At 31.2% G+C, this 21,502-nt stretch overlaps 8 protein-coding genes across 18 annotated transcripts in view; 5 read left to right on the top strand and 3 right to left on the bottom strand.

Moving 5' to 3' along the window:
• Nucleotides 1-23: 23 nt before the first annotated feature.
• Nucleotides 24-2,688, bottom strand: LOC122633430 (tRNA (adenine(58)-N(1))-methyltransferase non-catalytic subunit trm6). The gene has a single exon (XM_043821299.1). It carries the CDS (start codon nucleotides 2,435-2,437, stop codon nucleotides 935-937), a length of 1,503 nt encoding a protein of 500 aa, XP_043677234.1. The 5' UTR covers nucleotides 2,438-2,688; the 3' UTR covers nucleotides 24-934.
• Nucleotides 2,689-2,704: 16 nt separating this feature from the next.
• Nucleotides 2,705-4,851, top strand: LOC122633431 (translation initiation factor eIF-2B subunit gamma). Its single transcript, XM_043821300.1, has 5 exons — nucleotides 2,705-2,917; nucleotides 3,130-3,826; nucleotides 3,904-4,216; nucleotides 4,300-4,526; nucleotides 4,607-4,851. The coding sequence occupies exons 2-5, from the start codon at nucleotides 3,150-3,152 to the stop codon at nucleotides 4,761-4,763; spliced, it is 1,374 nt and encodes a 457-aa protein (XP_043677235.1). The 5' UTR covers nucleotides 2,705-2,917; nucleotides 3,130-3,149; the 3' UTR covers nucleotides 4,764-4,851.
• A 112-nt stretch (nucleotides 4,852-4,963) lies between these two features.
• LOC122633436 (60S ribosomal protein L37) lies at nucleotides 4,964-6,200 on the top strand. Its single transcript, XM_043821308.1, has 4 exons — nucleotides 4,964-5,119; nucleotides 5,487-5,622; nucleotides 5,733-5,817; nucleotides 6,078-6,200. The coding sequence occupies exons 1-4, from the start codon at nucleotides 5,117-5,119 to the stop codon at nucleotides 6,127-6,129; spliced, it is 276 nt and encodes a 91-aa protein (XP_043677243.1). The 5' UTR covers nucleotides 4,964-5,116; the 3' UTR covers nucleotides 6,130-6,200.
• A 157-nt stretch (nucleotides 6,201-6,357) lies between these two features.
• LOC122633435 (mpv17-like protein 2) lies at nucleotides 6,358-8,111 on the top strand. Of its 3 annotated transcripts, XM_043821304.1 has the most exons (5): nucleotides 6,358-6,556; nucleotides 6,903-7,075; nucleotides 7,192-7,661; nucleotides 7,759-7,884; nucleotides 7,961-8,111. In XM_043821304.1, the coding sequence occupies exons 2-5, from the start codon at nucleotides 7,051-7,053 to the stop codon at nucleotides 7,976-7,978; spliced, it is 639 nt and encodes a 212-aa protein (XP_043677239.1). In that variant the 5' UTR covers nucleotides 6,358-6,556; nucleotides 6,903-7,050; the 3' UTR covers nucleotides 7,979-8,111. The 3 variants fall into 3 exon arrangements, with proteins under 3 accessions (XP_043677239.1, XP_043677242.1, XP_043677241.1); XM_043821307.1 differs by lacking the exon at nucleotides 6,903-7,075 and having other exon boundaries at nucleotides 7,196-7,661; XM_043821306.1 differs by lacking the exon at nucleotides 6,903-7,075.
• Nucleotides 8,112-9,226: 1,115 nt separating this feature from the next.
• LOC122633578 (protein RCC2 homolog) lies at nucleotides 9,227-12,652 on the top strand. Of its 3 annotated transcripts, none has more exons than XM_043821610.1 (5): nucleotides 9,227-9,368; nucleotides 9,476-9,556; nucleotides 9,764-10,004; nucleotides 10,272-11,119; nucleotides 11,197-12,652. In XM_043821610.1, exons 3-5 carry the CDS (start codon nucleotides 9,794-9,796, stop codon nucleotides 11,365-11,367), a joined length of 1,230 nt encoding a protein of 409 aa, XP_043677545.1. In that variant the 5' UTR covers nucleotides 9,227-9,368; nucleotides 9,476-9,556; nucleotides 9,764-9,793; the 3' UTR covers nucleotides 11,368-12,652. The 3 variants fall into 3 exon arrangements, with proteins under 3 accessions (XP_043677545.1, XP_043677544.1, XP_043677543.1); XM_043821609.1 differs by having other exon boundaries at nucleotides 9,476-9,630; XM_043821608.1 differs by lacking the exon at nucleotides 9,476-9,556 and having other exon boundaries at nucleotides 9,236-9,433.
• A 728-nt stretch (nucleotides 12,653-13,380) lies between these two features.
• On the bottom strand, nucleotides 13,381-15,857 carry LOC122633579 (ras-related protein Rab-18-B). Of its 2 annotated transcripts, none has more exons than XM_043821612.1 (4): nucleotides 15,494-15,857; nucleotides 15,209-15,326; nucleotides 14,775-15,092; nucleotides 13,381-14,721 (listed from the first exon to the last, which is right to left on the bottom strand). In XM_043821612.1, exons 1-4 carry the CDS (start codon nucleotides 15,574-15,576, stop codon nucleotides 14,641-14,643), a joined length of 600 nt encoding a protein of 199 aa, XP_043677547.1. In that variant the 5' UTR covers nucleotides 15,577-15,857; the 3' UTR covers nucleotides 13,381-14,640. The 2 variants fall into 2 exon arrangements, with proteins under 2 accessions (XP_043677547.1, XP_043677546.1); XM_043821611.1 differs by having other exon boundaries at nucleotides 13,381-14,704; nucleotides 15,494-15,815.
• Nucleotides 15,858-16,026: 169 nt separating this feature from the next.
• LOC122633570 (uncharacterized protein DDB_G0283357) overlaps nucleotides 16,027-21,502 on the top strand; it is a 6,718-nt gene continuing 1,242 nt past the window's right edge. Inside the window, exons 1-10 of one of the 5 annotated variants that reach the window (XM_043821583.1) lie at nucleotides 16,027-17,129; nucleotides 17,963-18,067; nucleotides 18,161-18,299; nucleotides 18,376-18,537; nucleotides 18,616-19,147; nucleotides 19,220-19,531; nucleotides 19,616-19,774; nucleotides 19,854-20,285; nucleotides 20,362-20,550; nucleotides 20,642-21,501. In XM_043821583.1, coding sequence (XP_043677518.1) covers nucleotides 17,116-17,129; nucleotides 17,963-18,067; nucleotides 18,161-18,299; nucleotides 18,376-18,537; nucleotides 18,616-19,147; nucleotides 19,220-19,531; nucleotides 19,616-19,774; nucleotides 19,854-20,285; nucleotides 20,362-20,550; nucleotides 20,642-21,501 — 2,904 coding nt within the window. In that variant the 5' untranslated portion in view covers nucleotides 16,027-17,115. Of the gene's footprint in view, nucleotides 17,130-17,962; nucleotides 18,068-18,160; nucleotides 18,300-18,375; nucleotides 18,538-18,615; nucleotides 19,148-19,219; nucleotides 19,775-19,853; nucleotides 20,286-20,361; nucleotides 20,551-20,641; nucleotide 21,502 lie in introns of all 5 variants that reach the window. The other 4 variants (XM_043821581.1, XM_043821580.1, XM_043821579.1 and 1 more) reach the window with 4 other exon arrangements.
• Nucleotides 18,295-21,502, bottom strand: part of LOC122633575 (pancreatic triacylglycerol lipase-like) — a 21,540-nt gene continuing 18,332 nt past the window's right edge. For both annotated transcript variants that reach the window (XR_006328143.1, XR_006328142.1), the window contains exons 10-11: nucleotides 19,019-19,128; nucleotides 18,295-18,937 (exon numbers count right to left, since the gene is read on the bottom strand). The gene's annotated coding sequence lies outside the window, so the exon portion shown is untranslated. The remainder of the gene's footprint in view (nucleotides 18,938-19,018; nucleotides 19,129-21,502) is intronic.

Genomic DNA, 21,502 nt, shown 5'->3' with positions numbered 1-21,502 from the left:
GCATAAATACTCTTAAATAGCTGTATACTTTTCAATCATTTGTTTTTATTATCATACAACCTATTTGACTAAAATCAATGGAAAGTAGAACATACATAAATATTTATTATATTTATATTTAGACGGGCGTATTTAAATCAATAAGAGAAATTATATGTGAATGTAAATATCTATATATGTACACGGATGAATACACTGTAAAATATAAATCTTATATATATTTAAATTCTTCGCCGCCATTTGATCACCTTTTACTTGTCTCGTCATGCGAAAAAAGAAATGTAGGTTTGAGCTGGCCGATCGAACGCTTTACTTATTAATCATACGAAAATCAAATGAAAGTCAAATACTTTAATTGTATGGGAAATTTAAATTAAATAAAAAATAGAAAGAATTATTACGTTTTTGACGTACTAGATTTTGGTCTTAATATAAGTAATAATAATAATGAGTATCACCTTCTTCTTGGTATAAATACAAAAAAAGTTTCTCATGAATTATGGAGATTTCATTTCCTTTTAATCCACTGAATGTAATTGACTTATGGACTTATTTGATTATTCATTTACAGCAGACAGTGTTACCTAAGAACTTTACTATCATTGAATAAGTATTGTAACATATTCATGAAAGCATACGTACTTTATATGAGTTTTAATTATCAAAATTTTAAATTTTAGGTTAAAATTTTGGCGAATATAATAATTTCATTCTTATGTTGGTTAATTAGAAAAATTTAATCAATATTTTTCACAAATAAAAAAACAGGTTTTTATGTTTTGATTGGTATAAAATGTATTTATATGACTTTTCTTTTCTTTTATACAAAAATCATAAAAACATTTTAAAAATTTTATATTTATATATATTTCTTATGTATGTATATGCATTTCCTTATTTTGTATAGAAATTAAATTATAATCTTCTAATATCATTATTCAACTAAATATCCTGTTAAAATATAACCACCTGTATCGCTTGTTAAAATATCTGGATGTGTCCTGTCAGGTAATATCTGATATGAACGTAAGAAATTTGAAAACAATCTTAAATTTACTACATTTTGTGTTTGTTTAAGAGCTATATATGTTTCCTGTAAAGGTTCTCTATAAGCATGAAAAATTACAAATGGTCTAGACGCACCAAGAAAAGGCAACAAAGACTTGATGATATTTAAAGGATGTTCTTTTGCCACAATAACTAAACCTCGTGCTTTAGAACCTTTCAAAAGATCCAATGCATATTGTGTCTCTATTAACCATTTTGGTTTTTTAATAGGTCCTGTTTCAATAACATCATCTAATTTGCGTTTTAAAGTTTTTCTATTTTCTACTTTTTCTCCTTTATTTATATCATTCATAAGTTTAGATTCATTTGCATTAGTAACATTCTCTGAAGTTAGATTTGTATCCACTTCAATTGTGTCTATATTGAACATTCCATTGCTTGTAATTTCAGTCTTATCAATATCTATGGCTTGGCCAATTTTTGATACTTTTGTGTTATCTTCTACTTTAGTTTCTTTTTCACAATCATTATTACTACTTAATGATACTTCATTATTTTCAGATTGAGAAGTAGTAGGAGTAGATACTGTTCTACAAATAGATATATCACTTAGTAATGAAGATTCTCCTTGATAATGCAATCTTAAAAAACTATAAATATTAACTGTTATATGTCTTTCAATCTGTTCCTTGGGAAAATTCATAGCTTGAATGATAGCTAGCTGAGGTATATTTCCAGGATGCATATTTATTAATAATCCTGTAGTATTTGCGCCAATTCTATGTAACATAGCAGCTCCAGGTAATCCTTGTGAACCACTGTCATATAACAAATATAAACCATCAGATTGAACATCGCTATATGATAACAATTGAGAAAGAGCATCCATTCTTAATCCTCCTACTCTTGTATGATCTTGTCTAAAGTATACTTCATGTAAGGATACTATAGTAGGTTTACATACTATTAAATACCGAAAATATTTTTGTTCTTTCTTCTTTATATATTTTTCTTGAGAGTATTCTGTTTTTGCAGAGAAAGATTTACTATTTTCTATAAGAGTACCAACTATCTCCTTGCCAGATTTTCCAGATTCTTGAAGTTGTAAAATTTCTTCTTTTGACAATTTTTGAGAAGTACCATCATTGGTGATACAACGATTGTCTAAACCACTCGATGAAGTGTTCTTTAAATCATTCCAAGATTCTGCCTCTTTTATAGTTTTCAATGTATAAGATCGTTTATTATTTTTTGATGGGACCATTTCAAAAGTTGTCCAATAGGGTTTACCAATTATTTCTTGCATATCTACTTCATCCTTTCCTAACATTAAAATTCCATTTAATGACACCTTATATATTTTGGTATATTTTTGTTTTTTCACTATCACATAATTTCCTGTTTTAATTACATCCTCGGCTTCACCCATATTTTATATTCTATTAATACTTTCTTTTTATTGTACAAAGTTAATCTCTTTAATACCAATGATTTCAAGTGGATGTCCCGTCAATTTTAGGTTAAACAATACGAAACATGCGGTCATATAAAGTAAGCTAACGGCACATGTAACTGATACAATATTACTATTTGTGATACTATTTCAATGTAAATATAATTTATATTTTTATTCAAATCGATTAATTAATTGTAGAAAACGCATTTTTAACAACGATTGAATAATTAATATTCATTTATGTATTATAAGATATTATAATTTACTTTTATGTTTTATGAGAAGCTAAAATATAATAGTAAAAATAAACAGTGAAGTATTTGTTTGTTATAAAAAAATTTATGGATTTATTATTTTATTATAAATATATCAATTCTCTCTTTTAAAAAATATTTATAATAAATGTATAATACTGCGCAACAGTTTCAGTGCTAGAGTCATCAGGATAAAAAGGTAACCTATTTTTATTCTGTACAACAAAGTATTTGGTATATCTCTTCTCGCCAATATATTGTTTTATGTGATATTTATGATAAACATTATTTATGATATTTTTTTTATGATATTTACGATAAACGTTATTTACGATAATTTGTAAAAAAAATTCTCATAAATTAGTGAACAGTTTTATATCATATTAAAAACAAAAAAATTATTTTTTACAGGACAATACAGCATATAAAAAATGGTTATTTGCACTGAATTTCAAGCAATTGTACTTGCTGGTGGAAAGGGTTCTCGTATGACAGAACTCACAGCTGGACAACCAAAATGTTTGTTACCTATTGGAAATAAACCAATGATTTGGTTTTCTCTACAACTACTTGAACGTAGTGGATTTAATGAATGTCTTATAGTGGTATCAGAATCAGTGAAAAATGATGTATCATTGTCATTAGATAAATTAGATTTAAAAATTAAAATGGAAATTATAGGAATACAAGGTGCAGAAGACCTTGGTACTGCAGATTCCATTAGACTGATTCATGAAAAAATTCACACAGATTTCTTAGTATTATCATGTGATTTGATCACAGATATCGATATCTCTGAAACATTAAATTTATATAGAAAACATAATGCAAGTATTACAGCATTGATGTTACCAATGGTCAAAGTACCAGATGAATTTGTTACTCCAGGACCTAAAAATAAACAAAGACCAGAAACTGATCTAATTGGAATAGATAATGAAACAGGACGTTTAGTATTTTTGGCATCAGCTTCTGATTTCGAAGAAACAATAAATATATCTCAAAAAATTCTTAGGAAACATACCAGTTTTACTATGCACTCTAAACTAATGGATGCACATGTGTATATTATTAACAAATGGGTTTTAGATTTTCTAGTATTTAATAAGTAAGTAATTATATAAATAAAAGATAGAGAGTAAATACTTTTATTGAACAAGTGTACTTATGTATTTTATTTTCTAGAAACTTTAATACATTGAAAGGTGAACTTCTTCCATATATAGTTACTAAACAATTATCAAAACCACCTAAGCAATCTCTAGAAGACAAAAATACTTCCATGGTACAGGTAAATTTGAAAGAAGATATATTCCGTTTTGCAGTTGCAAAACCATTAGATGAGTTAATAAGAAGAATGTCTGCATTTAATGACCACAATACTGATCTACAAGAAGCTTACCATGGTGATATAATTAGGTGTTATGCTCACATTATGAACGATGGGTTTGGATTAAGAGCTAACACTATTCAAATGTATCATCTTGCAAATTTTAAGGTATATATAGTAATATACAAATTTATATATGCATTATAACTTTATAAAGATGGAATAAAAAGTATTAATATATGTTATTACAGATATCTGATTGGTCTTCTAGTATTATAAAATCTGATTTATTTCTGAATACATCATCATCTGCAACTGTTAAAAGTACACAAGTTCAAAATTGTAGTATAGATGAAAATGCATTTATTGATGAGAAAACATCTCTCAAATTTAGTCACATTGGTGCTAACACAGTTGTTGAAACGAAAACCAGAATTTCAGACAGTGTTATAATGGGCAATGTAACTATAAAAGAAAGGCAAGATACTTTGATTTTTATGATACAAAAGTGCATAAGAATACACAAGAATACACTAATATATCTATATAAATTTGTAGATGCATAATACACAACAGTATTTTATGCAATGGATCTATCATCGAGGAAGGTACCGAATTAAAGAATTGTATAGTCGGAGCTCAACATGTCGTAACATCAAACAGTCAACATTCTCGAGAAGTGTTAACCGAAGCTGACAGATTAATAGAGATTTAATTATTCACTAATAATTTATTATTGAAATTAAACTGAAAAATAGTTATTTATATAAGTAAGGAAAAATTATAATTGTGTTCATACTTGATTTTCATTTTATATAATCTATGTAAAGTGGTACCTATTTACTTATACTTAAAAACTTAACACATAAATTTATTCTTCGCCAATATAACTATAATAAATATCTCAAATTCTTCACAGATGGCATTACTAAATAAAATACCGACAGTTGGTAAAAAATATTCTCTATATTGATCTTCGATTTGTTTAGTTGGTACTGCTAGAACAGGGTTAACGTATCATTTTAAGTGTTCATTCCTCGCCTCTTTTGACGTGCTCCTTCGTGCAAGATGGTGAGCGTTTATTCACGTGTTTTCAATCGATTTATTATAAAGTAATCCTAAGCATTCGTAACGTAATTATATTATAAAGTAATTGTGTACTTATCATAGCAATTAATTAATATAATAGTAATCGACAAAAAGCTCGTTATAAGTATCTTCGTGAGTTTTCTATCGTAGCTTAGGTTAACTCGCCATAATATGTTTTGTTTGCGATTATAATGATAACAAAGTCACAAAATTAATTTAATTGCGTAAAGCATCACAAATTTCAATTCTATCGAATATATTCGGATCTTTGCTTTTTTTTTTTTTTTTATAATAATAATTTCTTAGATGCGTAAGATATGATTACTTATAGTTTTTGTAATGTTCACAGACGAAGGGTACATCCAGCTTTGGTAAGCGTCGCAATAAGACGCACACATTGTGCAGACGATGTGGACGTAGTTCATATCATATTCAAAAATCACAATGTGCACAATGTGGGTACCCTAAGAAAAAGATGAGATCATGTAAGTTGAACAAAGTTTATGTTGAATCAGAAATATTTGAACTGTTTTCTTTATCACTTGTAATAAAATAATTAACAGCATGTGTATATTAATTGAGTCATATTTTACAGACAACTGGTCGATCAAAGCAAAAAGGAGGAAGACTACTGGAACTGGTAGAATGCGTCATCTGAAAATCGTTCGGCGTAAATTCAAGTAAGTTTTAGTACTTATAGATTATCGATACTATTGACATAAAACTGTCTTAGTTTTATAATATTCGTTAATATTAGTATCCATGGGTCATAAAAATTCAAAAACTGATTTATTAATTTGTTTTAATTGAACATTAATTTGTATTGACAAAAAATCTATGCTTGAATCAAGATACAAACGAAGAAAAAATTTATCATGCCCTTTTTGTATACAAACTAACATACAAAAATAAGAGGTTGTATTTTTTTGTATCATTTTAGGAACGGGTTCAGAGAAGGTTTGCCAAAACATAAAACTGTTGCTGCTAAATGATATAAAAAACATTCATAATGTTAATAAGCTACATAACTTTAACTTCCAATAAAACAGAGTTTTGGAACGTATTGTAATTCAATTAAATACTTAAAAAAAAATCCATTATCCTTAATCTTTTAGGTATTCTTCCATTGTAATAACTTCTAGATACGATGGGCAATGGAACACCTTTCTAAGTAAATAAATAAATGTTTACTGATAAACTCTGACGCATGCGTATGTATACTATATATTGTTGCCTGAGAGGAATGGAAAAAAATGTCTGATATGAAAGAACATATATCGAGTAGTATGGGCGAAATACGAAACGGTGTGAGATTGTACTGCGCAAACGCGTCGATTCTTTTGACAACGACCGCTTGTATATTTAAAGAGGTTTCGCCATTATAAAATGTCAGTAATACACGGAATTTGTTACACGATGGTAAGATCTCTTATCGATACCATCATTATATCGTTGATATAAAATAGTGAGGGGGAAACGCGGAATCGCGGGAAGGAAGAAAGAAAAAAAAAAATTAATTGAAAGTTATGCTACTTAAAATTAAACAATTTCAACTACATAAGCATCGACGAATTAAGATCCACGCGAACGTTAATGCATTTAAATAACAATCTATTTGCAGAGTCATAAAGCTAATGTGTAAAAAAGATATTAGTAAGATAGATCCATAAAAATCATCTCTTGTGTGAATCCTCTTTATTATTTGATATTACTATATGTTCTGATATATATATATTTATATATATATATATATATATGTACTTAGAGATTTATCCCAGAACAAATTATCCTGACAATTGAGTTACGAAAAATAAAAGTGAGAAAAGATCTAGTCGTTAAACATTGATCATTGCATTTCAATTTTATTACTCTCTCCCTGGTTTATTTCTTTTAAAAGATTATTCGTTTAACAAATGCATATTCTGCGAAAATTATTCGGTAAGTATTATCTTTGTTGTTATTACCTTTTGATGACTTATTCAATAACATTGATAATAATAATAATAATAATAATAATAAATTAATTAATTTAATATGTATATTCCTATAATCAGGTAGGTACCTTCTCGTTACAAATACTATTAGCTGCGGCTTGATGATGGCAGCTGGTGATATGATACAGCAACGTAGGGAACACTGGAAACGGTATCGTTACGAGGATTATTTTTCAAGCGGTGGAACCGCTCGTGTGATCGCAGCATCGCCAGAGGAAGATACAACGGAAGAAGAAGAAAAAAAGATTATGGATGCTGCGACGTTATACGAACATAATTATGTTCGAACGAGAAACATGACATTAGTAGGTCTTATCCAAGGACCCTTTCATCATTGTTTCTATGGTCTACTTGAGAAAATAGCACCTGGGAAAAAAGCGAGATCTATTATAAAAAAGACTTTTCTAGATCAACTAATCGCTAGTCCTACGTGCCTAATTATATTTTTCGGTGGTCTTGGTCTAATGGAACGAGACAAAGTCGAAGAAGCTTATAGGGAAATCAAAGTGAAGTTGATCGAAGCTTGGAAAGTATGTTCTGCTAATAAAAAAAATTTATATGTAAATTATAAAAAAAAAAAAAAAAAAAAAGTAAAAAAAAATCTATAGTCTTAACTTTTGTCATTAGGTCGATTGTTGTTTTTGGCCTCCAGCTCAATGTGTAAACTTTTTATTCGTTCCTCTACAATATCGAGTACTCTATATAAATGTTATGACTATGGTGTACGATATTTTTCTATCGCACATTAAATACGTAAGTATCTTCGCGAATGATATTTACAGATTTATTTTTCGATACAATTTTCCAAGGATCTCTTATTCGTTTGCAGGATGCTCACTACGATTGACAAGAAACTGTGTATTAGTTAAGGAATAAATTGTATTAGATCATAGACTGTGCTAAATATGTATTGTTATATTATATTAAATTTATAGAATAAGGTTTTTTGATAAAGGAAAATAAATGAATTTTTTCTTTAACGTTTTCATTTTTCGATTTCACTTTTCTCTCTTTCTTTCCTTTTTTCTTTCTTTTGTATACCTATCTCATGAATGATGATAAAGAGAAATTAAAAGACGATTATAATTATCTGGAATATTTGTCGATATAACGATTACTATTATTCTTTCATTGATAAGGGATCACAATAATCCTTATAATAGTATAAAACGAATAAAAAATATTTGAAAGTTTCGAGAAACGATGAAAGGTATTAGTTATCAGTAATCACACGATAATGTGCACGTACGAATAAGTATGTGTATCGTGCATTTCTAAAAAGGTATTAACCAATTTCTTATCAAAGGTATCTCTCGGTGATCATTCATTAAGAGTAGGGATGTTATTTATGTCGTTAGCAGCTTTGTTTGGCATTTGGCGACAGGAGGATTATAGAATTCCGTAAGCCGCCAGTCGCCATCTAGCAAATATGATTATTGACAATGTACACATAAACACAAATAATAAATTCAACGTTGCGCAACATGTCCCGTAGTATCAAGATTATACAAAGCCTGTAAATGCATCTCAAAGGTAAACTGCAAAATATAACGGATATTATTAGAAAAAATATTTGTAAGTGTTTTAGCATAAACACGAAAGATACGTTTATGCGTACGTATCTTACCTTCTCCGTCATATAAATCAGTTTTTATTTTGTATAGGAAATATTGTAAGACGTTCAAATTCGAGACGTAAACAAAAATGGCGGATAAATGTTTCGATCGAGCAATCGAAAAGTTCAATTCGATTAATATAACGAACTCGAAATTCAAAACATTTGACGAGAGAAATGAACCAGGAATCGAAGTACATATCCCGTTCCTTGCGTTCCCTAAATTTGAAATCTAAGGAACACGGAGCGCGCCCTCGGCGATTTACAATCATAAACCGTGGTTTGCTTTGTACTTATCGTTCGAGCATGGTTTTATTATGATTTTTGAGCGCCAGGTGGCCGCGTTTTTGCTGTCCATTCGTATAGCGGTGTAATTTGCTGAGCGCCATTGCTTCGATAAATGTCACGAGGGTAGGTCCGCGTTTTCGACAATCGTTTTTCGCGCGATAATAAAGTCACGTTGTTGGGAAGTTAATAGCGTAGTACGATATGTCTAAACGGAAAAATACAACGGTTAAGAAAGGTCGCGCGAAATCGAGGAAGGTCGAATACGATGAGGAGGATATTTCGAGCGAGCACGAGTCCGATGTAGAAGACGCCGAGAGTGGCACTAATGTCGACGGTGAGGACGCTGCCGAAGACGATCTTACCGATGTCTCCAATATACCTGAGCTGCCGTCGCCAGAGGTGACTGTTATTTACTTTTTCTCATTTCAATATTTATCTCAGGTTAACACAAATATTGATGCTAAAACGGTGACCCCGAAGAAGAATCTCAAGTCATACCGATGTTAATGAGCCTGGCGATCAGTACGTAACGACATTTCTGTGGTCATGAATATGAATAACGGCTTGGTGGAAGATCCTGCGGCATCGATACGCATGTAATATTTCAGATCCGTGTCATGCAAGTTTCATGCAAACTATAATCTGCATAATTGCATTGGATCTTGAAAAGCAATGGTGCATAATAACAATTTAATAGCTGATGATATGCTCCTATTGATTATGTTACAGGGAGGTTGGGGTAAGCCCGGCACATTGCTTATGTGTGGTCTGACAAATTGGGAAATGGCAGGCCGTAAAGCACCACCGAAATCGCTCAAGACAAATGTAGGACGTAGTTTGTGGACTCCGCATACTTTTAAGAATTTAAACGGCGCGCGTGTGAGATTGATTGCCTCTGGACCTGCTGCTTCCCATAATATTATTGTTACGGAGGATAATAGATGCTTGACTTTTGGTAAAAATGATAAAGGTAAATCGATCGTTATATATTTGTATAGAATCGTATAAAAGCTGCGATTATTTTACCTGCATATCCGCAGAGTTTTTTATAGTGCTGGATTAGCAGGAAATTATTATATCAGATATGAACATTATTTTACAACTTCGGGTATGTGTTGGGCGTCGCTACAACTGCTATATTTATAATTACGATCTATTGTTCAGAACTCTACAGCAAAAATCTTTAAATTCTATCGAAAATTCTTTGGAATAACTTGACATTGTCGATCAATTGTAGGTCAGTTGGGTGTTGGTGATACTAAACGTCGGGATGAACCAACTGAAGTAGAAGCATTAAAGGGACACACTATTATAGCAGCATCTTGCGGTCGTAATCATACGCTTTTCTTAACCAGTCGTGGTTTAGTATTCGCCGCTGGGGACAATAAGTTAGGACAGTGTGGAGTAGGAAAATCTGATCCTTGTATAGTGAAAGCTATGAAAGTTAAATATTCTGGACCTCCTATAGTAAAAGTAGGGTGTGGAGCAGAATTTTCTATGATCTTAGATATTAAAGGTGGTCTACATTCTTTCGGATGTCCAGAATATGGTGTACTAGGTCATAATACAGATGGAAAATATTTTATAACAAATACGAAGATGGCGTTTCACTTCGAGAAAGTGCCTAAACGAATCGTTTTATATGTAGAAAGAGGTAAAGATGGTCATGTCACGCCATTAGATCGTGTTGAAATTACAGATTTCAGTTGTGGTCATTATCACACGGTTGCAATCGATAGTAAAAATCGTGCGTTTTCATGGGGATTTGGAGGAATCGGTCGATTAGGTCATAACGAACAAAGAGATGAATTAGTGCCACGTTTAATTAAATTTCTCGAACCACCTAATCGAGGTATTAGATCTATCGCCTGTGGTAGTACTTACAGTATTGCAATTAATATCCATGGTTCAGCACTTATGTTTGGACAGACTAAACGTACAGGAGAAGCTAATATGTATCCAAAACCTATTCAAGATTTATCAGGTTGGGAAATCAGATGTATTGGATGTTCACAAAGTAGTATAGTAGTTGCAGCAGATGATTCTGTTATTGCCTGGGGAGGCAGTCCCACATTTGGGGAATTGGTGAGTAATATTTTGTAACCGTTAAAAGTTTATCTATTTTCATAATAAGAAAAAAATATTATATAAAATATTTACAGGGTTTTGGTGAAATGCGCAAATCGTCGACTACTCCTATGGAAGTAAAGGCTGTAGAAGGTTTATACATTACAGCGGTTACTTGTGGTGTCTCTCATACATTAATGATCTGTCGAGATGATACCGAACATGAGAAAGCTAAAATTAATAAACTTCCAGTATATTCTGTTTAATTATTACATAATTTCTTGGATTGATAAATATATGGGATACAATGATTACCACATCTTTATACAAAAAAACTGGAAAGAATGTTTTAATTCTATATACAAGTGTAATCATATCCCAACAAACAAGATCAGCCTAACATCAGGGATGCATTGTAAAAAGATTTAAGCTATCTTTGCTTGGGTCCAGAAACAGTTGCAGCATAGAAATGCTCATTTCCTTGAAAAAAAAGTCTTAGCAGACTGCAAAATACGTCCATATAAAACATAGACTTAGCTATTACTCTACTTTGTACTTCCAATTTTTACTTAATCTGTAAATGACAGTTCATCTGTAATAGTAATCCCTTTCTGTTAGTAGCTCAGGATATAGACCAAACAGATAGATGCAAAAATATATTTTGATACGTTGCTATTTTATTGGAGTTCGCTGTAACTTTTAACCACAGTGAAAGTGATTATTTGTATGAGAAAAAGTGCTGGGAACTGGAAATTGTTAAGAAAGTTTTATTTCTATCATTCATTGTAGTGAATTTATAATCTTGTAATCTATACCATTGATTCATTACGGTAGTACCTGAATCATTGCACCCATAGAAATTTTTATATAAGTACAATATAATACATGACATATATAGATACATAAAAATAATTCACATGTCCAATGATTTATAAACAATATTTTAATGACTTAATATTTATGGAGTATGGCCAATAATTTTATTTGATTTTAGCGTGTAAGAAATGATTACTTCCTTGAAACCAGCATTATTTGTCATACTTTTTTTGTATGAAAATTAATTTTTTATTGTATACATGCAGGAAGTGAAGTTTCAGTGAATATTATATATTGTTGGCTATTGTATTATTATGCAAGGCATTCCAAGATTTAAACTATCACAATTTACAAGTATCTGGAATTCCTTGTATCTCAACTTTTTCACAACTATTTAAACTTATCCATTTTATTATTATTATTATTATTATTATTATTATTATTATTATTTTAAGAATTTTAAAATGAAATAGAATATTGATTTTACATTTATTTTGTACTATATGTGCAGAATGATTATAAACTTATATTTACATTTTATAAGACAAATTGTAAAGAACACTGCCAAAATGTGTTTAAACATTTTTTTTATTGTGACACGTCCGGTATTTAATCATTCCATTTCGTTCTATGTAATACTCTTATGCAGATTTTGCACTAAAACGAACTTGTTTTAATGAATTTGTAACGAATGTACAAGTATAATTGTCAAATAAATGAAATTTTTAAGAAAAACCAATTTTTGCTATTATAATTGTGAATTCATATAATCTACAATATCTTTTATATATTTTTTTGGGACATTATTATGTCTCCAATGTAATAGTTGATATGACATATAATATATTGGATCTACTGGATGGTACTTTAAAACACTGATTAATGCCCAGATGAGTGCTAATATTTTATTGCGCCTGTATATATATGTATATATGTATATTGCAGATTTAAATAAAAAGTGTGATGTTATAAAATAATAGACATAATATATGTAGTTCTAGCAAAAATCTTATATATGTTATAAATTTAACTTACGTGAGTTTTGTTGATTCCAGATGCTCATAACAGGAACATTTAAATGGTTTAAAAATGTAAGATTCTTTTGTTATTATTGAATCACTACAAGAAAAATATTTTTCGCTTGAAGTATATGAGTAGTAATCCTGTTCAAATTCTGTTTCACTGAATATAACTTCATTTTCTGTTTCATCTTGTGATATTAGAGACATTTATATCAATACAATATATTAATAATTTTATAATATTTATAATTTTTCTCCTTTTGTATGTACTTCAAAATAAATTTGTAGATACAGCAACAAAAATTATATAAAATTTCACAAGGGAACTCAAAAATAATTGAAAATCAGTTTACATTGTTATAAAATTATGTATAATCTTGTTATCAAAATATTAAAAATGCATGAATTTAATAGCCTGAACATATGTATTAATATATGTGATAGCAGCATATAATATATATTGAAAATGCTTTATTTACAAATAAGTTACAATAGATTTGTGTATAAGACAATTACCATAGATTTATTTTGAAGATTCTAATTGTATATTTCCACTTATTTTTAATTTTTGTATCAATATATTTTCTATAAATTATGTGCATTATATGAATTAGAATATAAGCAAGTAAAAGACAAATAACTAAAAAGAAAGTGTATGTTCTAATGTATAAATTTATGTTTATGTTTATATATACATATACATATACATATACATATATATATATATATATATATATATATATATACACATATATAAAAGAGTAGTTATTTGGCCTTTGGAGGAATTTTTATAAGCACCTCCCAGTTTAGTACGAAATAAAAATAATAATAATAAAAAAATCAAATCTCAGCATTTTATCTCAATATTAAAGTATGTTGAAGGATATATATCTTTGTACATTCAAATAATAGAGATTTTAAATACTTGTAGATATCATTTTTTATAACAACAAAAGCAGGATAAATTTGACTTTTGTACAAAAATCATGCGTATATATATGTATATGTATATTATATACATAACAAATTTTATATAAATATAACAAAGCAAGAGACTATAAAAAGTGATCAAGTGTCTGTGATAAAAACTTTATCAGTATTATAGTAAAAATTTATTGTTGGATATTTAGAAATAAATTGAAAGGAGTTGTTCATTTTGAAATACCATATTTGCACATCAAATGTATATTGTAGGAGTACTCAGCACAATATTAAAAGTAAATTAACATATTATAAAAAAGAATAGAATTAACAGTTGGCTAGCTTATTATTAATGGTTCAAAGCATCAGCTTTTCATTCTTGGCTTACCCTATGTCCAATTTTTTGTACACCTGCAATATATAACTATAAATTGATGATATATTTAAAATTCGTATTTCATTAAATTATTAGTTAATGAAGATCTATAAATCATTAGCACATTTTTGTATAGTTCACAGATGGTATATGTTTGCTTCTTTGTCTAATATAATATAATTCTAACAATGATTCACAATATTATGTATTCATTGTAACTTGTTTTAGTTGTTTAATAAACAACATATCATACAGTAGGCGCCATGCTTATAATCATTACCAAAAGAATTTCTTTATCACAGCCACTTAAATCATACTGCAATAACAACGCGAATATACATTTTGTGGTTCATAATCATCCGTCAATTGTAACCCTCTTTTTCCCATTCGATATCTAGCACCAGTCATATTGCCATTATCAATATATTTTTGAGAGTGAGTATCCCATAAACCAGGAGTTTGCAATATCTAATTGTATACAATATCTAGTTTTAATGATCAAATTATTAATAGTATATAATAAATTACTGTATTTTACCTTTTGAACTAGTTCCTCGAAGCAACACTTTACTCCATCCGCTGTTTTAGCACTACTTTCGATATATAAGGACTGATGTCTTCTAGCAAATTGTAAGCCTTCTTCATTGCTAACTTCTCTATTTGGTAAATCTATTTTATTACCTACTATCATTTTAACAATATCTGTTTTATTGCAGTACGTGTTTAATTCATTAAGCCATGTATCTAGTTTTAAAAATGTATTTCTATCAGTAACATCATATACTAGAATAGCTCCTTGTCCATCTCTATAATAACTTGGTGTTAAAGTACGAAATCGTTCTTGTCCAGCAGTGTCCTATATAACAACAGATATTTAATTGAAACGATTAAGACTTTATATAACATATATATAATTATAGTTTCAGTATAGTATTGTAAATATAACAAACTAATATGAATTGTATAACTAACCCAAATAGCAAGTTTCACTATACTATCATCGATTGTGATATATTTTGTTTTATAGTCCATGCCGACTGTATTTCGCATATTTTCCGAGAATTCATCTTCTGTGAACCTTAAAAGTATACTGCAAAAAAAAAAAATATAATAAAATAAAAGAAAAAAGTATAGAATAGAAAGAAAAAAAGAAGAAAAAAACGTTATATTATCAACTAACTTTATACTTCGAATTAATCATATTAAGAAAAATGAAATATATATGTGTATATACGTATAACCTTACAATATATCTACCTTGATTTACCCACGTTAGATTCTCCTATCATAAGAAGTTTCAGCACTGTTAAAATATTTTGATCCATGTTGTGATCATCCATGATATATTTTCCAGTTAAATTCAACTCTTTCAACAGAAATAATACGCCTCGTATTATTTTTTTACAACACTATTATACGCGATTGACTTTGGATAATGCAACAATATATATATCTGTACCTCATAAGTATTAATTATCAACAACATAAACGCGTCACAAATTAATACGATGACACAAGATACTAACTGCAAAAAACACTTAGACCAATAACTCTTCTATGATAAAGATTGCTGTAACTTTGCAATTGTCCTTTAGATGGCGCAACAATCACCAACTGTATCTCCAAAGCTTCTTTCTGATTTTGCATGACTTCTTTGTAATCTTCGTTCTAGTTAATGTAATATATATATATATATTTTTTCACACATACACATGCACATACATACATAGACATTATTTATTGATTATCATTTCTATTTAAATCTACTCGTGGATGAAATCACTTTTATCATATTCATTAATAATCTTATTGTACTTCGTTAACTATGTTTATTAACAACAATAATTATCGAAAAGATTGTTTTTTATATATTTATTTATTTACTTTTTTATTGCAAAAAAATGTAATATTAAATTATGCTAAGAGTTAATACCAGTGAGATCGTTATTTCATTATTCTTTATTGTGTGTGTTAAAGTGAATATCTACAAATTTATAATATTTGTTTGTGTATCATTTGTTTAAAGAATCGTGTGCTTTAAATAGATCGATCGATCAATATTATAGGAAATAATAAATGGAAAAGGAGAAAAAAGAAAAAAAAAAGGAACAATGGAGGAATTAATTCGAGCAGTGATATGCCATTTCATTTTTATTAGTGTGGTATCTATATCAGAGAAAATATGGTGTCAGTCTTTCTAACCTATACCAAATTCGGTATTCGCATAATAGCACGTCCGAAGATGACGTTTGTAATAAATTATTGCAGACAATATGATGTTGATTATTAAATATTATTCTCACGGAATATGATACACAATGAATAGTAGTAAACTTTCTAAATAAGTTTTGAAAAATTGTCTAATATATACGTGTATATATATGTCTATCTATCTATCTATCTATATATATATATACATACACACACATACATATATATAAGTGAAAAGTTATTCACATTGTTATTCGGAAAATGACGATATGTAATCTATTCTAAACGATAAGTTTGTATACTTTAATTAGTAATAATTTTTTATTTGAGTCGATCAACAAAAAATAATAAAAAAATATATATAATATATATATATGTATATATATATATATATATAAAATTATTATTCTAAAGGCGTACGTTAAGTAATATCGAAATAAAAATGTATGTAAGAGTACACGCCTTATCTAAAATAAGGTAGAGAGAAGTTTGGCTTGATTGCAAGGATAAAGATGGCCGCGCTAGGCTGCCATGAAGGGAGTGCGTCGCTCGTGCTCGTGGAAATGGGACGTTGCAACATCGAAGTGTCATTGTTGTTCTTATGAAGTGTCAGATAGTGACGTTAAGTTATACTGTTCAGTGCACGAATTTAAGAAGAATAGTTCGAAATGGCATCCGACAGGTAAAATAAATCAATTTTCTCTATGATTAAAGTCGTAAACGCGATAGTCGCATAACGATTTAATGTATGTATGCTTTTGGCCGAATGGTTTGCAGATCGATAGTGAATTTTTACCACTGACCCGTCCCAGTTTTCACTGTAGACAGGTTTTTCGTGTTCTTAGATGGGACTTAGTTATCACGTTTCTCACGATTCTAGAAGATATTGGGGCGGGTCCCTTGCAATTTCCTTATTGTGTTTTACATTGTCATTTTTATGCCTTCGTTCTCGTTCCCTTTCTGTGCGCACTGCGTTATCTTTCCTTTTTTTTCTTTTTTCCTTCTTTCACGATTTCGCGCATTCATTTTTCTTTTTTCGCGACTATACGTACACGATCTACGCGCGAATGACTCTCCGCGGCCTATTTTAACCAATTAAACGGATAACATGACATCAGGCAGTTGCTTGTAATGCCACCAGCATTCCCATCAATTTATGATCTTAACAATAGGGGTCGAGTGTTCTTTCTTGTGTCTTTTTTTTTTTTTTTCTTTACTTTTCTCTTTTCCTTTTTTTTTTTTTATTATGTTTGTATTTTTATCATGTCTTTTATTTCTGGAAAAAAAGTGACTAATGGATTATGTCTATGTGTCTCTGGCAATGAGTTGGTTACTTATATCTACTTGTATCTACTTGCCGTTTAATGTATTTACTTTAGTTTGGGTTACTTTGGTTAATTTGGTTATATTTATAATTGATTCATATTCCTTTTAGAATATAGATAGATATATGCATGCAAAAAATCTATGTCATATGTATCTTATATCTGATGTCTTAATTGCAAATAATTACAGTAGGATGGAATGGGTTGAAATCATAGAACCACGTACAAAGGAGCATATGTATGCTAATCTTACTACTGGAGAATGCGTATGGGATCCACCACCTGGCGTACCTGTGTAAGATATCATAAGTTTTTATATCGTTAAACCAATATAACCATTTTGAAGTTATGAATCATTCATTAGTTCACACTTATGAATAATTTATAGGAAGAAGACGGATAATAATCAATGGTGGGAATTATTTGATCAGAATACTTCAAGATTTTACTATTATAATGCCACATCTCAGAAAACTGTTTGGCACCGCCCAACCGATTGCGACATTATCCCTTTAGCGAAGCTTCAGGTAAATAATTTTATCCGCTTTATACTTCTTTACATTTTTACAAGTTTTTCAATCTATAAAAACTGGGAAATTGTAGACGTTAAAACAGAACACAGAGCCGGCTGGTAGTAGCGGAGGTGATGTCCAAAAAAATGCAGAATCAAGAAAGAAAGAGTCTGTGTCTACGCAGACTCAAACACCTGTTAGTCGTTCGATGCGTTTCAATCATCAAGACAATCCTAATTTATCTGTTACACTGGTAAGATTATTATTTGCACAAAGATATCTGTTTAATGTGCTTCGTATATCAATTTTATACATCATTTTTGTTCGATAGCAAGTGGGTAATGCAAGTAAATCTCGAACATCTGGTATCGGTGTGGATATGCAGACATCTCCGCCGTCTCCATCTCCTTCCTCGAGACGACATCATCATCATCATCATCATCACCATAATAATCGACACCATAGACATCACGAAGTACCGGCGACTAGACGGCAACATAATCATTCGCAAGATTCTGGTCGATCCAGTGATAGTTCTGTCTCCCATAGTCGTACGTCTTTAGAATCAACAGGGTATCGATTGTTGGACTCACCGCATCGTCATCATCATCGTTCTACGGTCCAGCCTCCTCCGGCACACGCTCAGTCTTCACCTAGGCAGCATAGCGGCACGTTAGAAGGTAGATGTCACAAAAGTGGAACTCTTGAAAGCGTTAAAAATCAGAAGTCTATACCGTTGGGCGAACCACCACCACTGGGATTGTCTCTCTCAACTAGTACCCCTCTCTTCAAGAAAAAGACTTTCCCAGATACACAACGCGAGGGTAGAGTAGGAAATTTGGATCTTGAAAAGAACAAAAATGGTAAGATTTCGGAAGATTCTTTTATCGAATCGAATCGAAAGATCGATTATTCAAATATATTTGAAAATTTAGGTAAAGAAAGTAGTAGGGGTTCCTACGGTCCTGAACCAAGTACGTCTCCATATAGAGATTCTTTAATGGAGTCAAGAGTATTTAGGCAAGAAATGCCACCCTATCGTCCGCCAGAAGTTCAAATAAGTCATAGTTATAAATCGCAAGGTGAAAAGTATGGTTCGTTGGTCGAAAGTGGTAACCGTTTCCTTAGGGAAAGAGATTGGGAAATGCATCAAAGAGAAAGAGTTAATAGTTTGGACAAATCTAATACTTCTGCCTTTTATCCAAGTTCCATGCATCCACGGAATATGAATAAGCAAGATACTACAGGTAGTATAGGTAAAAGACATTATGGATGTTCCGCGTCATTGTCAGAAGCAAATGTTCGTGATATGTATGGGGCAATGTTAGCAGAGAGAAACGATCCATCCAAGAGTCTAGTGCGAGGTACAGGAATTATTGGTAACGTAGCTAAGCAAAGAAGTATGGAAGTATCTGAGAGAGAAAGAGAACGGGATCGTGACAGAGAGAAGGAATATAGAAGAAACACAGCGTGCAATAATTCGCTCGACTGTAAGTACATAATTGTACGATGTTGCCTTTAAATTGTACGCTTCCAAAGTATTGAACTTCGATTGTGATTGTTTCGTAGGCACGTCGCAGCCTCTGGCTCGTAGTTACAGTTTCGTGCAACAGCAAAAGTTGCAACAATTACATCAGCAGCAACAACAACAGCAACAACAGCAGCAGCAGCAACAGCAGCAGCAGCAACAGCAACAGCAAAGTAGAAGAAGAGATAGAGACGAGGATGCGATGCACGAGCGTTATTTGATAAGTCAAAGTCACGAACAATCTAGGCAGCGACTTAGTAGTAACACAAGCAGTAGCAACAGTAGCAACAGCAGTAGTAATAGTGCTGTAGGGGAAGATATAGAAGGTCATTTGGATACGGAAGATAGTAAGAAAAAGAGAAGCAATGGTAATCCAAGTCCACCGTTGTCTCCTTTCTATGGAAATCTTTTATCAGATGCCGACCATTTGTTACCACTTCAACATTATATTCTTCAGCAAGCTAAGCTATCGGGTATTTAGATGTTCTATTCCGTATTATCCGATGATGTGTCGTATGTTACGAAATATTATGAATATCGTTTTTAAAGGTTGTTACAAGTTTGGAGATCCATTGTTAGTAGAAGAGGGTGATGATTCTTTAGACGAAGAAGGTGGTCGAAGCGGAGGTATCGGAGGAAGAGTCGACGATGATTCGGACGATCAGTTTGCCGATGACGAGGCAGCAAGTAATCAGGGCGATTCGTCTAGCCAAGAGTATCTCGAAGATCATTATGCTGGTTAATACATTGAATATCGTCGATATAATACATTTTAATTTATATCAATGATACAACGATCTTAACTAATCTCTTTCATTTGTGATTATAGATCTAGGTAACTACGACACTGCTGGTTTAGCGACCTATTATAATACAGCCGACACGTTAACAAGGCCGCAACCATCTCCACCAGCTTCGCCGACTATAGTGACGCAACCAGAGACACAAGATACTGTCGTTCCGTGCGTAAGACGAGTATCTTTACCATCGTCCACCCTAACTTCTACACCAAGCGGGGTTACAGGAAACGATAATGCAGATTTAGATGAGGCACGCCGTGACGATAGTACCAGTGGTGGTGATATCGAAAAATATGCTCAAGACAATCTTAACTTGAATTGTGGGCGACCGAAGGGATTGAGATTATTGTTCCGAAAGAAATTCAGTGTCCGCGATATTCTCAGTTGGTCGAAGGATCCGATACCCCAGCCTATGTTGGTTGTCGTAGACGGTGAAAAATTATTGAAAAGAGAGGCTTGCAATTTGTTTCGATTGGTTCAGGTATATATGGGTGATCGTAAGGCAAACGTTGGTATGACGTTAGACGGAGTTGCTATGGACATCGTAAATACAGCATTTTCGAAACCACCGTTACGCGATGAATTATACGTTCAAATCTGTAGACAGACTACAGAAAATCCACGAAAAGAAAGTCTTCGTAGAGGCTGGGAACTGATGGCTGTCTGTTTAGCCTTCGTACCACCTAGCGCTACATTCGAACCTTACCTCGAAGGATACATGAATAGGCACCGCGATCCGAACTTCCAATTTCCAGAGGTGGCTAAGTGGCCGATTCATGTACAGGTCAGTCATTATGCAACCGTTGCCTGTAAACGTCTTCAGCGGATTGGTGCTCATGGTAAACGACAGCCACGTAAAGCTACCATAGAAGATATCGATCAAGCCAGGG

This window comes from Vespula pensylvanica, chromosome 12, assembly GCF_014466175.1.
Source record: "Vespula pensylvanica isolate Volc-1 chromosome 12, ASM1446617v1, whole genome shotgun sequence".
Taxonomy (NCBI): Eukaryota; Metazoa; Arthropoda; class Insecta; order Hymenoptera; family Vespidae; genus Vespula; species Vespula pensylvanica.
This window is presented reverse-complemented; position numbering and strand designations above follow the sequence as displayed.

Excerpts from the sequence above, each read along its gene's own strand:
- LOC122633435 (XM_043821304.1), top strand. The coding sequence starts at position 7,051 with ATGCATATTCTGCGAAAATTATTCG. Across the intron at positions 7,076-7,191 it reads TATTCTGCGAAAATTATTCG|GTAGGTACCTTCTCGTTACA; the intron begins GTAAGTATTATC and ends TCCTATAATCAG. Across the intron at positions 7,662-7,758 it reads AGTTGATCGAAGCTTGGAAA|GTCGATTGTTGTTTTTGGCC; the intron begins GTATGTTCTGCT and ends TTTTGTCATTAG.
- LOC122633431 (XM_043821300.1), top strand. The coding sequence starts at position 3,150 with ATGGTTATTTGCACTGAATTTCAAGCAATTGTACTTGCTGGTGGAAAG. Across the intron at positions 4,217-4,299 it reads ATCATCTTGCAAATTTTAAG|ATATCTGATTGGTCTTCTAG; the intron begins GTATATATAGTA and ends ATGTTATTACAG. Across the intron at positions 4,527-4,606 it reads AATGTAACTATAAAAGAAAG|ATGCATAATACACAACAGTA; the intron begins GCAAGATACTTT and ends ATAAATTTGTAG.
- LOC122633436 (XM_043821308.1), top strand. Across the intron at positions 5,623-5,732 it reads TAAGAAAAAGATGAGATCAT|ACAACTGGTCGATCAAAGCA; the intron begins GTAAGTTGAACA and ends CATATTTTACAG. Across the intron at positions 5,818-6,077 it reads ATCGTTCGGCGTAAATTCAA|GAACGGGTTCAGAGAAGGTT; the intron begins GTAAGTTTTAGT and ends GTATCATTTTAG.
- LOC122633579 (XM_043821611.1), bottom strand. The coding sequence starts at position 15,576 with ATGGATGATCACAACATGGATCAAAATATTTTAACAGTGCTGAAACTT. Across the intron at positions 15,327-15,493 it reads TCTAACGTGGGTAAATCAAG|TATACTTTTAAGGTTCACAG; the intron begins GTAGATATATTG and ends TTTTTTTTGCAG. Across the intron at positions 14,705-14,774 it reads TCGAGGAACTAGTTCAAAAG|ATATTGCAAACTCCTGGTTT; the intron begins GTAAAATACAGT and ends GTATACAATTAG.
- LOC122633430 (XM_043821299.1), bottom strand. The coding sequence starts at position 2,437 with ATGGGTGAAGCCGAGGATGTAATTAAAACAGGAAATTATGTGATAGTG.
- LOC122633578 (XM_043821608.1), top strand. The coding sequence starts at position 9,236 with ATGTCTAAACGGAAAAATACAACGGTTAAGAAAGGTCGCGCGAAATCG. Across the intron at positions 9,434-9,763 it reads CTGAGCTGCCGTCGCCAGAG|GGAGGTTGGGGTAAGCCCGG; the intron begins GTGACTGTTATT and ends ATTATGTTACAG. Across the intron at positions 10,005-10,271 it reads TTTTGGTAAAAATGATAAAG|GTCAGTTGGGTGTTGGTGAT; the intron begins GTAAATCGATCG and ends GATCAATTGTAG.